General features: G+C 41.6%; 1 protein-coding gene across 5 annotated transcripts in view; it reads right to left on the reverse strand.

Annotated features, from left to right (window-relative positions):
- DAZAP1 (DAZ associated protein 1) overlaps nt 1-18,504 on the reverse strand; it is an 827,692-nt gene that overhangs the window by 231,661 nt on the left and 577,527 nt on the right. For 4 of the 5 annotated variants that reach the window (XM_044053999.1, XM_044054003.1, XM_044054000.1 and 1 more), the window contains one exon: nt 4,955-5,044. The exons of the other annotated variant lie outside the window; for it this stretch is intronic. In XM_044053999.1, the coding sequence (XP_043909934.1) occupies nt 4,955-5,044 (90 nt within the window). The remainder of the gene's footprint in view (nt 1-4,954; nt 5,045-18,504) is intronic. 5 annotated transcript variants of the gene reach the window in all.

Genomic DNA, 18,504 nt, shown 5'->3' on the forward strand with positions numbered 1-18,504 from the left:
TTGGATGTTGCTGGAAGAACAGAACAGTCACTGACCTATGGTGAAGGGTTCTGAAGAGCCAATCCTTTACATCAGGCAAGTAAAGAGCAAGTGCCAGCCATTGAATCAAGCGATGGATTATGCCAACTCCCTGAGATACACCCTCCAAGCTGGTGGCCTGGATCACAACCCTCCTCCAATCAAGAACCAATTCACAATAAACAGAGAATGAAGGCCACTTTAAAAATGGACTTTCCAAAACAGATATTTACCCAAACCTTCCTTCCTTGTTTCTCAGGACTTCCAGACATGTTTCAGCAGACGATGAGAGGGACATAGCTCCAACACAGAGAAGCTTAAACAACTATTATTCTCACTGTATAGAGCTACACCAGGCAAGCTCTTCCCCTTCAGACATTCCGGAGCGGCCAACGAACTTGTATAGTGCTTCATTCTGTCCATCTCCACAGAACAATGCCAGTGTGAGCTGTGGTTACCCGTTACAAGGTCATTTCATCTGATCGTTTAGGCAACAGACTTGGGAACATTTCACAGATATCAGTCAGGTTCAAGATTAGATTTTGACAACTGGGAATCACTTCCTGTCATGGGAGCCAGGCTTGCTCTCCTTGTACTAAGTATTGATATCACATGTGCTGGCACAGGGCATTATGCCAACAAGGCAGCTTCAGAAGAAAAATGTACGTCTTTAGTTCTGCTGAGATAAAAACGCAATTGTCCGTGAACATCTAGCAAGTGCAAGCAATATTTTCCCTTGTTTGAGAAATTAGGGAAAAGTCAATAGATTAATGTTAGTTTTGGCTACTACTTTTGGAAGAAAGGATGGGCTGGCCCATAGTGACACCCTGTCCTTATGAAGTCAAATATGGAGGTTTCTGAAGATAACACATGAATCTCTGAAATTCTTCTGGAGGACGTAATGGCTACCAACAAAATGGTCTTCCGTGAAAGAAATTTCAAGTCACAAGTAGCCACTATCTCAAAAGGGAAATGGATCAAGGACTGTGGAACCATAGTGAGATCTCAGGGGATAAGAGGGTCTCTATAAGGAGGTTTGAATCTTAAAGTCCCTTTCAGAAAAACTTTATACAACTTATGTGAAAGAAGGAATGCCCCTCAACACCATTAGGGAAGTTGGAAATAGCAGCAAGTTGAACTTTGATGGTAGAAGCAGCTCCTTAAAAATTAAGACATTTTCAACTGGTGCCGAAAAGGGATCAATTCCATTATCACATGACCAAATAGAAAATCTTTTCCATTTACTGTGGTACAGCTTCCTAGTGGAAGGCTTATGGGAAGCCAACAAAATTGTTCAAACTGGAGAGGATAAGTTACTTTGCCTGGCAATCAATGGAACTGGAGTAACCCAACTGTAAGCTTGAAGTTTTTTCAGATTGGGTGAACCAGTCCCTGGAGGATGGGACAGGCGGTCTGGATCCAGGTCCAGAGTCCATGGACATTAAGTAAGGCCAAAGGAAGGGGACTCAAACTTGGCAAGGTAAGAATGGAGCAATGAGAATCACCTTGCTAGTCAACCTTAATGGCTTTCTTCAAGAAGTGAGGAAGTAGTGGAATGGGGGGAAAGCATACAGTAGTCCCAAGGGCCAATCGTGAAGGACAGTGTCTCTTGGGAACTCCCCCTGAGGGAGAATTAAGGTAAAGTAGCTACTGCACTTGTTCAGAGGTGATGCAAATAGGTCACAGCAAAGCTGGCCCCAGCGACGAAAAATCTTCTTCGCTACCTGGGATTAAGAGACCACTCGAGGCAGGAGGATGCATTTGCTCAGTTTGCCTGCTATCACATTCAAGCTCTCTGGGATGTGCGGTGCTATTAGAAAGTGGCTAGAAGAGATTGCCCATTGGCACACAGCTTCTTGACAGTGGGTAAAACTTGGTTCCGCCCTGCTTGTTGATATACCAGACTACTGACATGTTGTCTGAATTGCAATTGTTCCTACCGGGAGGGCAGCTTGGAAGGCTTGCAACGCCAAGAGCACTGCCCTCAGTTCCAGAACACTGATATGCAGAATGGGCTGTATTGGGGACCAAGTGCCTTGGACTGTTTTGCCCAGATAATGGACCCCCCCCCCAATTTGGGAGGCATCGATGGTCACTGTGGCCTTGGGCTGGGGTGAAACAAATGGTCAGCCTAAAAGAATTTCCTCTGATTCCGTCCACCAGGATAAGCTCTTCTTGCAATGTTGGTAATTTGGATTAGCTGTGTCAAAGGATGAGTGAGGTTGGACCATTGGGGGCTAGAAACCACTGCAGAATTCTCATGTGAAATCTCGCTAGTGGAACCAATGTGATGGCCACTGCCATGGATCATAGTGTCTGTAGAACTAGCAGAGCAGGTACAATGTCATTGGAGGGATCTTATCTTCTGCAATCTGTGATGAGGGAGGTTTTGCAAGAGGCTGTATTCAGGCAGGACCCTGTAAATTCAAGCTGCTGAGTTGGACTTAGTTGGGATTTGGTATGATTCACTGTTGTACCTAGACCAGTACAAAATGTGTAGAATGAAATCGCTTGCTTGTATGAATAGACGCCTGATGGGAGCAGTAACGAGCCAGTTGTCCAAATATGGAAACACCTGGAATCCGTGCAGTCTCAGGTGAGCTGCTACTGCTGCTGTAAACTTGGAGAACACCAGGGGGGCTGTGGTGAGACCAAAGGGCAGAGCTCTGAACTGATAGTGACTGGCTCCTTATGTGGTAGTACGCATCCTGGAGGTCTATAGAGCACATCCAATCTTTCCCTAAGGGAAGAATAGACTGAACCATGGCCATTTTGGCACCAAAAAGAACCTCGAGTAAAATCCAGATCCTACCTGGTCTGCTGGGACTTCTTGGATGATTCTTTTTACCAGTGCTGCCCGATACCTCTGATCTGATGAGACTTCGGGGATTCTTCCAGCTTTTGGAGTGAGAACAAAGGGAATGTAGTATCCTCTGGCAATGATCCTTAGCATCCAAGTATCTGTGGTTATTTGTTGCCAGGCTAGTCAATGCAAGGACAGTCTTCTCAATCGGGCCTCCCTTCAGGAGTGCTGGTATGGTTTCCCTGAGAATGAGTCCCTGAAACCCTGACTTTGCAGGACACCTCTGCCACAAAGTCGGTGTCTTCCACTGTAGCAACTCCTCTACCCTGCGGGAGCCACTGCCACGTATGTCCTGGAAAGGAATCCTGGCTCCATGTTGCTGATGGTGCCGTGGAAAGAACAGTTTCCGAAATTGCAGTCAGCACTGCAGAAGGGACTGGCACCAAGGAAGGGGAAGTGACATGAATAGCTGGAGCCATGGTGGTTGGCACAGATGGCTGTGGGGCCAGGCTGATCACTACAGTCACAGTGCCTATAAAGTTGGCTCAGTAGATCTGGCTAACTTTGGTTCTGCGGAGAATGTGGGAACCGAAGATTTAGATCTCGTGTGCTGGGGCCAAAAGGGACAACGGCATCGAGACACTCCTTTCCATGTTCAGTCCTAGAGGAACAGGAAGGTGAAGACGTATCAGATTTTGAAGTAGTAGGCTGACTGGACAAAGCCGCAAAGGACATCTTAACCAAACCTTTTAAAATAAGTTTATTCTTCCTCTCTACGAGGGCCCTGTGACTAAAAGCTTGATAAATAGAGCAATAATGTTGTAAATGCGCTGGGCCCAAGCAGTAAACTCAAGATGAATGCCCATCAGAATTGGGCATTTTTCTACCACAATCAGAACATTGTTTAAAGCCAGTAGTTCCTTTACTCTTATCTTGCCATGTTGACTGACAAAAATGAAATCAATGGCAGAAGACAATCACACTAGCTATACACACCACACACAATAGAAAAGAAGAGAGAGGGGAGAAAGGCTTACCAAACGGTAGAGGCAAAAAGCTAGAGTTACCAGTGATTGTAGAACAGATACCATGAGGTAAAAAGGAAAACAGTGCAATCACTAAGAAGAATGCGGACACAGTGTAACAGGAAAAACTACCAACAATGGTAGGCAAGAACACCGAAGTGTAAAGGAAGAGGTAGTAAAGAAGTAAAAAACAGAAGTGAAAGTTAACTGGATACGTTTAATTAAATTTCAAACAGAAAAAAATAATGAAATTACATGTAGCTCAAAGAGAGTCTGGCTGACATGTCTTATGTAGAAGAGCGGCAAACGAGATCTGAGGTAATCTAGATATGGGCATTCTGGGTAGGGAATTTAGCTTAAGAGTTTTTGGTTCTCTTGAGCTGTATAACGACCGAGCCGGTTCTGAGAGTCTGAACAGAGTGCAATACATCAAGGATAAATGAAGACTGACATTAGATCAAAACATTATTCTGCAGATGGGCAAGCTTTCGTGCAACCCTGCACCCCCTTAATATTTTCACTCCAGAATTGCAGAAACTCAGGGAAACAGATCAGTATTTGGAGGTGGGGGGACAATTGATTTGCACTTTCTTCAGAAGGCTACAAACCTTAAGTTAAAAGCACAATGCACTTATTAAAACTCAGTATTACTTTTACATGGAACAGCATATACGCAAGTGCTACCTTGAGCATTTATGACTAAGCAACTGACAGCCACTACAGATCACAACGGAGGGTTTCATTTTACTTTTATTCACACCATGCTGCTTCGCAAGAACTTGGTTTATCAGTAACGGCATTTAACCAGGCCATCTGGTGCTACCTATATAGTTAATTTAAATATTAAAAAAAAGTAGCCTACAAACTTTAAAGATCACATTTTACTTGTAGCACATTTTTTTTTGGCTTGATAAAGGTTTTTAGTGTCATACTTATGCACAAGTTAACTCAACAATAAATTTTCTTTACAAAAATCTTCATCCAACTCCAGTAAATCCTTCAGTTTAAAACTTGTTTCAACTACATTCAACGTAATGAGACATATGCACATTTTATTCAACATGTGTCAAATGCTAAAAGCATTTTGTTAAGCTGAAGTGCCACCTACCTGCACTATATCCCTGTTCAGCCTGAACGTAAGAGTGCAGAGGACGGGTAGGTCCATAGCTTGATGGATCCTGAGGATAGTTACCCAAGCCTAGTAGGGAAATGAGACCAGGATGACTAAAAGTCAAATCAAGCCTGGCACAAGTATGACGGAGGGAGTTACTAGAGTAAAGGCCATACAAATTAAGGACCATCAGTAAAATACACTGAAATCCCCCTGGGCTGTTAAACGCGAGCAAATATATGCTTTATTTACAGGGCCTCTGATTATTACAACCAAAGTTTTTAAACAACTCAATCTACATACAACAGAACAGTAGCTTTTCGTACTTTTTGATATTAGAGCTATACAAACAATTGCTCAATGTAAATGTCAAATATGTTCATATAAAACAAAGTACAGGACCATGTTTGATGGGTCCTACTGCTGGGTTCATCCTCTCCATCTAAATACAATTTGTCAAAATTTACTGTAAGATCCCATGTTCAAATGTGGTCACATGGCACCTACACACACTGACATATGCAGACTACATAAGCATACTTAGCCTCTGACCCTGTAGGTTTGGTCCTCAAGCCAGCAGCACAAACATGTTCTGCGAAACAAGAAACAAATGAGCATTTGGTCTCTGCACTGTTAACAGGCAACACGCAAATACACACTCTCAACTTAATTGGAATTCAAAAAGTAAAGGACAGATTGAGAACATCTCACAAACAAGGACAGATTGAGAACATCTCTCAAACAAGGACAGATTGAGAACATCTCACAAACAAGGAAACAGTGAGAACTGCTGACAGAGTGCTCCCTCATGCATCACTTCACACAAAAACATATGCAAGCAGTTTGGGAAAGACAAATGAGGAGCTGCATACACTAACAAAGGGAAAGATGGACACTACTATCATCTTAGAAAGGAGGGTCAATGGCAAGACAAACTGACATATGGAGGTGCCCGGTAGAAGCTGTTCAGGAAATACAGAACAGTCAGATGGAGCTGAAGCAGCAGGCTAAATAAAGGAGAAAGCAGATATGAAGTCACAGGAAACCACTGCCAAAACCTCAAACATGGCAAAGGAACACGCAGACTCAGACCTAGGTTGTTGTCTTGGCAGTTAAAGGTATATGAAGGGAAGAGAGTTGGTGGACTGAGACTGCACATTGTCCTACTGAGAAATCACAGTAAAAGGATGCAACTAAAGACAATAAAAAGAGGGGCAAGAAAGGCAGTAATATTCACGGGGAATCTGAAGCTAACACGAAAGGAGTGGAGCAGTCTGAGCTTCAGGGTACAGATGGAAGAAGGTAGTGACAGATGCTGGATACCTGCTAGCCAAATGGTTTAGGAATGTACTGGAAAGGACAATTCTTTCTAAAGTCTTAAATGATGCAGAAGGGGTCAGTTAAGGTAGGCAACAGTGTTAAACGTTATTAGTGCGCGTGCGTGTGTGTGCGTGCGCACGTCAGGGCGGCCCAGGAGTGGGGAACAACACTACAACAACAAATATAATGCTGTGGGAGTTTAGGACAGTGGATTATATACTGATGTGCTGGATAAGAGAGCAAGGGTGAGTTAAGAGACTGGAAGGCATCAGGGAGAAAAGAAGTTATAGGAACAGCACTCCATGTTATGGACAAGTTGGTGAACTTTGACGCAACTAAAAGAAATATGAAACTAGCAGTTAGGCAAAAGACAGAACATGTAAGGAATTTTTTGAATTGAGAAAGAGGAGAGGTATTGTACAAAGGGGCTAAGAAATCAAAGTGGCCAGGACAAAAGGGACAAGAGTAAGTTGTCAGAAGGTATCATGAAAGGGAATCTTATGTGTGTGCATAGCTAAAGAAGAGGGAGAACAGGCAATGCTGCACAATGGTAGGAAGAGATCAGACTGAGAGAAAACAGTTACTGAAATGAAATCTTTCCTTCAGTCTTCACAAAGGAAATCCCTGAGGTAAAGATACCGAGAAGGAGGCAAAATAAATGGAACAGTTGCACACAAACATCAGAATAGACATGATGAGAACAACTGTAAATACAGCAAAGGACTATGTAGAAAGTAATCCAAGAACTAACGACCACTGATATACCACCGTTTATTTACTGGAAACAAGCCAATGTGTTGTGAGCGCTTTCATACAATGAAATATTCTACTTCATCAGACAAAGTTGCAAACGCAATCTATTCAATTTAAATTAAAAAATATCAGTGTCATAATGATGTCATTTCCTTCCTTAATTAACGTTTTTCAAATCAAGCAATGGGTAATGCGTACATAATATTCCCTAACAACTATATCTCTGTTTCCCTCAACAGCCTATCATAAGCATTCACCTATTCTTATTAATATACTTAAAAATACATTTATAAAATACATATCATGAATTAGTTAACCTAATGTAATAATTAAATAGTTATAAATAAATATCAAGTCCCTATATAGCTATATGTATACATATCTAAAGCTCTAAAACAAAGCATTTAAAAAATAGAAGTTATGTTCTTACCATAACGTTCCATGTTAGTTGTCTTCTTCTCGCCTTCTTCTTGCTGGATGGGTTCGGAGCCGACCTCGGCTCCGACTCGGCCACTCTAAAAGCTCGAGAGTTGGTTCCACCGGCTCGAGGCTCCCCTTATATCCCACAATGCTAGGCGAGAGTTACCTCAGATCTCGTTTGTAAGCTAACCCCAGCTTATAACAGTAACAGTATAACTGTAAAACAGAATCCACCTCTAACAACAGGAAGAAAGAAGGGTGACCTACATCCTGAACCAAGAAATATGCATAATAGCATATGTCTAAGAAAGAGGTGGTAGAAAGAGAGGTCACAATCACAACTCCTCTAGGTCTGTCCAGGCCAGGGGAAGGAGGGTGGGACGCAAGAAGAAGGCGAGAAGACAACTAACATGGAACGTTATGGTAAGAACATAACTTCTATATGTTAAGTTGTCTATCTCGCCTTCATTCTTGCTGGATGGGACCGCGTCCCTAGCACCTTGTCCCGGGTGGCCTAACGGAACAGACTCCTGAGAACAGTGGAACCAAAGTTAGCTCTATGCCTAGAAGCTAAATCCAACTTATAATGAGAAATAAAAGTGTGAGGAGTAGCCCAAGTAGCCGCTGCACAAATGGTGTCAATAGGCAGTCTGTCTTGGAAGGCTAAAGAAGTAGCCAAAGCTCTGGTGGAATGGGCTTTAGGTTTATTAGGCAATTTTGTTGTCTAATTTCATATACCAGGGAAATCAAAGATGTTAGCCATCTGGATAATGATACCTTTGAAACTGAAAGTCCCTTTCTGCTTTCCATAGGAGACAAACAGCTAATCAGATTTTCTGAATTGTTTTGTTCTATCCAAGTAGTACCTTAATTGACGATGAACATCCAGGCAGTGTAATTTTTGTTCAGACCTATTGGAATACTCTGGAAAAAGACAGGGAGGTCAATGCTTTGGTTTAGATTTGATGTTGAAACCACCTTAGGCAAAAGGACGGGTTAGTTCGTAAGGATACTCTGTCCTTATGAAACAAAAGATAAGGAGGACGACAACTGAGTGCTTGAAGTTCTGAAACTCTTCTAGCTGATGTAATAGCTACCAGAAAGAGAGTTTTCCATGATAATAATTTCAAGGAACAGGAAGCTGCAGGTTCGAAAGGGGAAAGAATCAAAGAAGCAAGAACTAAATTTAGGTCCCAAGGAGAAGGAGGATTTCTTATAGGAGGTCTGAGAAGAAAAACTCCTTTCAAAAAGGCTTTGCAAAGTTTGTGGGACATTAGGGCAGATTCAGAAATACCCACATGGAAGTTAGAAATAGCTGCCAATTGAACCTTAAGTGTAGATGGAGATGAACCTGCATGGAAGAGTTCAGCTAGAAAATCAAGAACTAGTTGGATGGAAGCGGTGAAAGGATCTATGTCCTTTCCTTGTGCCCAATATGAGAAGCGTTTCCACTTACTCAAATAAATCTTTCGAGTGGAAGATTTATGGGAAGCTATCAATATATCTCTAACAGAGTGAGATAATTGAGGAAGCCTGGCTACGGTTGGAACTGGAGGAACCAAGCAGTGAGGTTCAGAGAGGGGAGGGAGCGATGAAACTGACCCGACTGATGGATCAAAAGATCTGGAACTAGGTCCAGATTCCACGGTCGCTCAAGAGAAAACGATGTAGAAAGGGGAACCACACTTGTCGAGGCCAGTAAGGAGCAATGAGGATCAAGGATGCCTTCTGAGCGATAGCTTTCTGAATTACTTGAGAGATCAGTGGGAAAGGAGGGAATGCATACAGAAGTCCCCGGGCCAAACTTGGACTAGAGCGTCTCTGCTGGGTTGGCCTGGTAAAGGGAATAGAGTGAAATATTCTCTGCACTTGCTGTTTTGGGGAGTAGCAAAAGATCGCAGCAAGGCTGACCCCACTTGAGAAAAATTTCTCTCACTACAGAGTCTTTCAGAGACCACTCGTGAGGCATGAGTATAGCTCTGCTCAACTTGTCCGCAATGTGATTGGACTTCCGGGATGTGCGTTGCTATCAGAAAACGCTGAGAAGAAATCGCCCATTGCCACAGTCTGAGTGCTTCTCGACACAGGGGTATGATCTGGTTCCGCCTTGTTTGTTGATGTACCACACTACAGACATATTGTCTGTCTGGATTGCAATTGTTCCCAAGGGAAGAGAGTCTTGAAGGGCTTGCAACGCTAAAAGCACTGCTCTCATCTCCAGAACATTTATGTGCAAGTGGCATTCGTTTGGTTGCCATGTGCCCTGGACTGTCCTGCCCTGATAATGCCCCCCCCACCCGATCAGGGAGGCATCCGTTGTCAGTGTAGCAACCGGAGGAGGTGGAACAAAGGGTCTTCCCAACAGGAGCTGGGGGGACGACATCCACCACATGAGATGCTTTTGCACGCCTGCGTGATCACAATGGTGTGAGACATTGGAAGTTCCTGGTATGACCATTGAGTAAAAGCATCCACTGAAGGATCCGCATGTGGTATCTGGCTAATGGAAGGAGAGGTATGGCGCTGCCATGATTCCCAACACCTTTAGAACTAACCTGGCTTTGATTCTGTTGTTGTTGAGAAGAAGTGACACCAATTTGTGAATGTCTGATATCCTTTGGTGTGTTAGCCTTGCAGACATGTTTATAGTATCTAGATTTGCGCCTATGTAGGTAATAGTACGACAAGGCGACAAAACAGACTTTTCGCAATTTATTGAAATACCAAGTTTTTGACAAACGCGAAAAGTATAATCTCTGGCCATCAGAAGGAGATGCTTGGTGGGAGCTGTGAGGAGCCAGTCGTCCAAATATGGAAACACCTGGAATCCTTGTCGTCTCAGGTGAGAAGCTACCACTGCCATGCATTTGGTAAACACCCGGGGGGCAGTGGTGAGACCAAAGGGCAGGGCCCTGAACTGAAAATGACTGGTTCCCAGCCTGAAGTGGAGGAATCTTCTGGAGCGTCTGTTCATTTTTATGTGATAGTACGCATCCCGAAGGTCTATAGAGCACATCCAGTTTCCTTTGCCCAAAGGGGAAGAATGGATTGCAGCGTGACCATCCGAAATCTTGTTTTCTTGACTGATTTGTTCAAGACACTGAGATCCAATATCGGTCTCCAGTCCCGTTTTCTTTGGAACTAAAAAGAACCTTGAGTAGATTCCGGATCCTTGTTGGTCTGCTGGCACTGGCTGAATTGCTCTTTTGCAAGCAGTTTTGAAATTTCCAAAGCTGCTAGATCCCTTTGAGCGGTGGAACATCTGGAAGGGATTTTTTGACTGATTTGGAAAACGAAGAAAGGGGATAGAATAGCCTTCGAAATGATGGACTGTACCCATTTGTCTTGAGTCAGGGATAGCCAGGCTTCTGGGTACAGTGACAATCTTCCCCGACTGCCTCCGAAGATGGGCAGTCGGGCAACACCTCAGGGATGCTGAAAGGGCTTGTCAAGGCTTCCCGATTGCCCTGGTTCTGCGGGCCCCCCCTGCCCCTAGGGCGTCGTCTACCATTGTTATTCCCACCTCTGCCTTTGGTAGGAAAGCGACTCTGTCGTCAGGCGAAGTCCCTTGAGATTGTTTACGGAACCACATCTTTCCACCCTTCTGGCCTTTGGGGTAAGGCCTGGAAGGAGTCGAAAACGGACTCGACGGCAGAAAGGGTCTTGCCATCAGTCTCGCACCTAGTCAGGGTTTCTTTCACTTGAGGACCAAAGAGAGATGATCCATCCAAAGGGGAGTTCGTGAAAGACGTCTTGAAAGGGTCCGCAAAATTGCATAGCCGCATCCAGGCGTGCCTACGTAAGGCTACACCTGTCCCTGCGGCTCTGCTCGCTCCATCGGCCGCGTAAGAGAGGAGGCATGGAGGAGTTGGATATGGAATTAAGGGTAGCCAGCTGCGTGTTCATCTTGTCTTGGAAACCCGCAGCTGTAGGATCCTTTAACATTTCACTCGCTTCCTTGATCAAGTCCCTTTGAAGACGAGTGAAATGGCACAGGTAGTTCAGCGAACGCATGGTAAATGTCGCTGAGGAGAACATCCGCTTCCCGTACCTATCCATGGACCTAGATTCCTTGTTAGGTGGATGGACAGGTACTGAAGGATCAGCCAGTTCCTTCTTTGTGGCAGCAGCTACCACCATAGCATCCACAGAAACTCCTTTTGATAAAAATTGCTTGTCTGCTGGAGCTGTGATGAACTTAGAGGGTCTCCTGGGAGTGGGGTCCACTGAATCAGGAGCCGTCCATGCCTTCTTAGCAACCACCTGCATGAGGGGGTCGAAGGGAGGGCACACCCAGGAGGTGGAAGGACGAGAGCCAAACGCCTCAAGATACACAGATTCGTCCTCCGAAGGGTTGAGGGCTGGCCAATTTCCCCTCTGTTTCAGGATCTCCAGAATGTCTGCAAATGAGACATCTTCAGAAGGGGAACGGGGGGAACCCTCAGAATCATCCAAATCTGTGTCTGACGTGATAGACTCAGGAGAGTCAATGTGTTTCCTCCTGCACTTCCTCTTCCGAGGGGGAAATCAAATCAGGAGAGCCTCGGAAGAGGATGAAATCCCCACAGGGGGCTCCTGAGGAGCTGGCTCTCTGCGGTCCGGGATGAGGGAGTGAGTCGACTTACCCTGAGGCAGCATAGAGGGAGGGGCGGACGGAGCCGACTGTGGAGTAGAGCCAGGCTCTAACACACTCCGCATGACCTCGAATGCACCCCTGTCAGGCAGAGCCAGAGGTCCCCGCTCCGAGGAGCTAAGAACCCCCCTCGGCACCGACAGTGATGGCTCCGAGGCCGATGTCGGAGCCGAACTCACCAGCCAAGCCCGAGAGGGAGGTGGGGGTCGCACAAGGGTCGGATGCCACTCACACCCTCGTAGCCGGCGAGGGAAGTCCGGCGCCGAGATTCTTCCAAAGAAGAAAACGGAGCCGACGACGGAGCTGAAGACAATTGTCTCGGCTCCGACGTAATCACAGTCTCGGTTCCGACGCGACCCGGCTCCGAACTCAAGAGAGTCGAAGGAGGAAAATGTTGATGGACCGGGGCAGGCATCGACTGATGAGTCGGGCTCTGAAGCATCTGGGCTAGTGCCTCGGACTTAAGTAGTCGACTCACTACCCTCTGAAGGTCATGATCCGACAGCCTCGATGACCTAGAGGAGTGAGACCTTTGGCTCCGTTCAGACAGCAGGGAGATCCTGGAGCCGAATGAACGGAGCCAAGAGATGGTGACCTGGACCTCTTCCTAGTTGTCGGCTCCGAAGGTCTGGTCGGAGCCGACACGGGGAACTCAATAACCTCGGCTCCGCCGGAGCCGAGGAGCCACAGAAACTGTGGACTGAGACTTATCGGCTCCAGCCGGAGCCGATAAAGGCAAAGGTTGAGCAACCTGAGGTCTCGGCTCAGAAGCCGGAGCCGAAGACCTCGATGCCTTAGAGGGCTTCCCTGTTGAAACTGACAGGGAATCCTCTGGCTTCAGTAAGCCTCTAAGAATTAATTTGTTTTTTTCTTTCCTGCAGGACCCTGGGGCTGAAGCCATGGCACACAGCACAGGAGTCCTGCAGGTGCAAAGGCCCCAGACAATAGACACAAGAAGTGTGAGCGTCTGTCAGAGACATTTTCTGACAGCACGCATCACACTTCTTGAATCCGGAGACCTTTGCTTCTTTAGACATTTTTTTGACTGACAGGTGTACACAAACACTCACACAAACACACAAGTTATACCCTGTCAGGAAAACACAATAAAATTAGTAGTAATACTAGTATTTAAAGTACAATAAACTAGAATAAACTACAAAAAAAACACACACACTCCACTAGGGAAGGGAAGGCCTAAAGGCCCAATGGAAGAACCAAAGGTTCTTGGGGAAAGAAAACGGAAATATTTAAGGTCGGGAATAAAGTTTTCTAATCTACACTAACTAAGTAAGAATATTAACTTAAAAGGGGTTTTAAAGAGTAATTTTTACAAGAAAATTAGCACTCACCAGGAACCGGTAGAAACAACCAACCTCGAAGCTGTAGCGGCAAACGAGATCTGAGGTAACTCTCGCCTAGCATTGTGGGATATAAGGGGAGCCTCGAGCCGGTGGAACCAACTCTCGAGCTTTTAGAGTGGCCGAGTCGGAGCCGAGGTCGGCTCCGAACCCATCCAGCAAGAATGAAGGCGAGATAGACAACTTAACATTATATACTTTCATAAACTGCATTGTCTTACACCTTCATATTAATAGAATACCTATTTAATGCATATTAAATGTGAAGCACATCTATGAATTACAAACATTTTTTATATATAATGTTAGCTGATTTTGTTTCTTTTAAGCTCCTTTAATTTTAATTTAGGCGCTATGGAGCTACGCTCATTAATGCCTGGACAAGTGTCTGCTTGCAATCTTACTTGCCATTCTAATTCTTTGAGTTCTATAAATACATTCCATGCTGTCTTATCTATTATAACTTGGTCTATAATGGTATAAGTAAATGAATGATCTGGATGACTATTAATATGTTTGGCTAAAGCATTGTTCATATTCAGCTTCTTTATAAGCGTATTCATACTCCTATATATGCTGAGACAATTTTCTTTCAGTTTTCCCTATATAATAGGCTAAGCATCGTTTACATTTGCTTAAATAAACCACAGCTTTTGATTCACAATTATATTTGGTATGTTCTACCCCTTACTAAAAAATCTGTGCCCACTTATATTTTGTGGCACCATCTGCTAAAACCACATTTTTTCATACCTAGTACTTTATTAATATTGTGCACCTCTTTATATTTTAACAACTCTTTCAAATTTCTCCCTTTCCTGTACACAATAAGTGGCTTATCTCCTATATTATTATTCAATTCTTCATCCTGATTCAATACACCCCAATTTTTCTCAAAGATCCATCTTAAGGTGTTAGCTTCTTTACTATATGTGATGACGAATGTCTCAGAATTTATTATTCTTATTTTGGTTAGTATTTTCAATTGTTTGAGATACAGCACTGTCTCTCTACATTATCATTTACAATGTGCATATCAGAATTCTTATTATCTAAAATGGGTTTAAAAAAACCTCTCTTTCTTTTGTTTATAACTTCTTCAATGATGTCACTTAAAAAAGTACTAGGATATGATCTAGCGGAAAACACTGATCTTAAATTAGAACATTCTTCCAAAAAGTGTTCTCATTTGGTGATCATACGTGCAGCTCTAACTACCTGTCCTTTAATAACGGACTTTTTCTGATGTTGAGGGTGTGAGCTACTATAATGCAATAGAGTACTGGAATATGTCTCGTTCCTATGTATACAAGCTACACATCTATTTTCTGTATAGTCTTTAATGAGTTTAATGTCTAGATATTCCATACAGTCATTACTAATATTCCATGTGAACCTAAAAAATGTTGTAGTTTGGCCTATATATAACATGAATTCTTCAAGTATGTCTTGTGTTCCTTGCCAAATAATACTACTGTCATCTTGAAATCTAAAATAGGATTTAATAAATCTATTAAATCTACTATTGAAGACATATTTCTTCTCCCAATAGGTCATAGTTATGTTAGCATAAGCTCCCCTGCATGGGGACCCCATTGCAATGCCTTTAGTTTGTAAATAATACTCTTTATTGAATTCTAAAAAGTTATAATTCAAAACTATTTCTAACAGCTCTATTAACAAATTAAGTTTATCTTGTTGTATACGATTCTCATGCATTTCGCTAGTCCATTCTAAACCTTCTTCTTGTGGAATAACTGTGTAGAGATCACACACGTCGATTGTTACTATTATATTCTATATTATTCATATATGGTAAAAATGATCAAGAATCTTTACAAATTTGTTCTTGATTTTTAAGAATGTTTTTAAATTCAAAATCTATGTATTTAGCAATTGCTGATGTAATAGAGTCTCTTCCATCTACTAGAGGACGCATAGATGGGCTAGAAATAGATTTATGCACTTTGGGAGTACCAAAGAACACTGGGACTCTAGCAGATGATACAGTCAAATAATTATACAATTCTATACTAATGTGTTTATCTATAAACATATCATTTAACTGCGTGTAGAAACAAAATCAGCTAACATTAGATATATAAAACGTTTATAAATCATAGATGTGCTTCACATTTAATTTGCATTAAATAGGTATTGTATTAATATGAAGGTGTAAGACAATGCAGTATATGAAAGTATATATATTTTAAAATGCTTTATGTTTTAGAGCTTTAGATATGTATACATATAGCTATATAGGGACTTGATATTTATTTATAACTATTTAATTATTAAATTAGATTAACTAATTTATGATATGTATTTCATAAATGTATTTTTAAGTATATTAATAAGCATAGGTGAATACTTATGATAGATAGGCTGTTGAGGACAACAGAGATATAGTAGTTAGGGAATATTATGTATGCAATACGCATTGTTTGATTTGAAAAACATTAACTAAGGAAAGAAATGACATCATTATGACACTATTTTTTTTAATTTAAATTGAATAAATTGCGTTTGCAACTTTGTCTGATGAAGTACAATATTTCATTGTATGAAAGCGCTCACAACACATTGGCTTGTTTCCAGTAAATAAATGGTAGTATATCAGAGGTAGTTTGTTCTTGGATTACTTTCTACATAGTCCTTAGCTGTTTTTACAGTTTGTTTCTTGGATTTGTAGAGTTTGTTGGTGATATGGAAGGTGCTTTGTTGCCTGGGATCCAAGGAGAGAATCATGGGCCAACTGAAATTAATTTGATTAATGGACAAGGAGAGACCGAAGGGTCCACTGCACAACTTTTTGCCCTAGTTATGCAGATTTCTAAATGTATGGACAACTTGTACGAACACATTGGACGGAATATAGGTAAAGAGTTTCCAACTACAGCAGTCGCTCATCCAGGTAATAACAATGCTAATGTCATACCTGTTCAGCAAGTTAATAATGGCAACAATATGAACGCAGGAACTGTTTTTTGTCTTACACCTCAATGCCTTGGACCAGATTTTAATTCTGGTTCTGGTTGTAATTTAGACAGCACTAACTGCTTGAATAGTGAAGCAGGAGTAAGTGCAACGAAAATAAATGCGAACAGTAACAACAAAAGAGGAGTGCCAATACTTAATGAATGGCTGACTACAGCATTTTCTTTTAGAGCTTCGCAAGGAACAGATAATACACTTAATGGCAAGCTATCTGAACTTGATTATAAACTCAGCGCTATAAGAAATTGCAGCTTGAAAACACTCATCTTTCAGAATGTTTACGAAGCAAAGTAATTCCAAAAGGATTACGCATGTGGCATTTCCCTTCAGGATTAACAGAAAATTCAGCATTACATATAGAATTACTGAAACTGTTTGATAGAACAGGACAGGAATTACATGAGCTTTTAGTTAAACAATCAAGAAAATATAGATGAACTCAGCAATGAATTAAGCATATTCGACAAAACTATTCGAGAGCATAATTTGTATGAACAAGCACAATATGAATATTCACACATTTATAACAGTGCTGAACAGCAGATTGAATTTTTGAAAAAAGGAAAAATTAATAAGCTTGAACGTGATCTTCGAGACTATGCTAATGGAGTTGCTTATCCTAAGCCCCCTAAGCTTCAAGGGCAGAAAAGATTTAATAATGTAAATACAGATGAACATGAAACAGCTTATGAATATGACGACAGTCAAGAAGCAATCATAATTTTCCTGAGCTACAGAGATCTGAGAGACTCAAAAATAGAGGCAACCCCCCTTTTTTGAACAGTCAACAAGCAGTGGGGTTTCAAGGAGCGAGACCCAAAACGAAACAATGGAGGACAAACATTATGGAACATAGTATATTAATTAACATTGATACACCCGAATTACATACTAATGATACTTGTACAGTAGTATACAACAGTGAACTAGATTTTAAAGTATACAATCTTTCGAATGTAGCTTGCACTGGTGAAACAGCTAATTTATTGGCAAAAGGAATGACCTTTGTGCCTTCTGTTTATAGTAATTTTACTCACACCATTTTATATTTAAAATTGTATCTTAGGAAAATTAACTTAAAAACATTGTTTCAGACTAATATAATTAGACAAACAAATATGTTTCGTATTAGTAGCATTTATAACCCACCCCTCCACCCCAAACTGGGAGTATATGAAAAAATTTGTGAAACGGACATTAAAAATTTGAAAAAATATCATCATGGAAAAAAGGAAGAGAATAACCTTAGTATTTTTAGAACAGCAAGCTTTAACCCAAATAAGAAAAGAAAAAATGTGTATAATGAAATCAGATAAAGGGGGAGGAGCAGTTATCATGGACATCCAAGATTATAACAGAAGGTTATATGACATCTTAAATACTGATACATATTTGAAAGTATCAATGAATGAAATTAATGTTGCATATAAAATGATTTACACGCAGTTAAATGATATGTTTATAAACGCATTAGTATATAATTGTATAATTATTTGAATGCATCACCTGCTAGAGTCCCAGTGTTCTTTGGTACTCCCAAAATGCATAAATCTATTTCTAACCCACCTATGCGTCCCCTAGTAGATGGGAGAGACTATTACATCAACAATTGCTAAATACATAGATTTTGAATTTAAAGACATTCTTAAAAATCAAAAACAAATTTGTAAAGATTCTTGGTCATTTTTACAATTTATGAATAATATGGAATATAATAGTAACGACATACTGGTAACATTCGACGTGTGATCTCTACAGTTATTCCGCAAAAATGTTTAGAATGGACTAGCGAAATGCTGCATGAGAATCATATACAAGATAAAATTAATTTAATAGAGCTGTTAGAAATAGTTTTGAATTATAACTTTTTAGAATTCAATAGAGAGTATTATTTACAAACTAAAGGCATTGGAATGGGGTCCCCATGCGGGGCAGCTTATGCTAACATAACTATGGCCTATTGGGAGAAGAAATATGTCTTCAATAGTAAATTTAATAGATTTATTAAATCCTACTTTAGATTTCAAGATGACATTAGTATTATTTGGCAAGGAACACAAGAC

This window comes from Protopterus annectens, chromosome 13.part0 (genome assembly GCF_019279795.1).
Source record: "Protopterus annectens isolate FY-2018-M chromosome 13.part0, PAN1.0, whole genome shotgun sequence".
In the NCBI taxonomy this organism is placed as follows: domain Eukaryota; kingdom Metazoa; phylum Chordata; order Ceratodontiformes; family Protopteridae; genus Protopterus; species Protopterus annectens.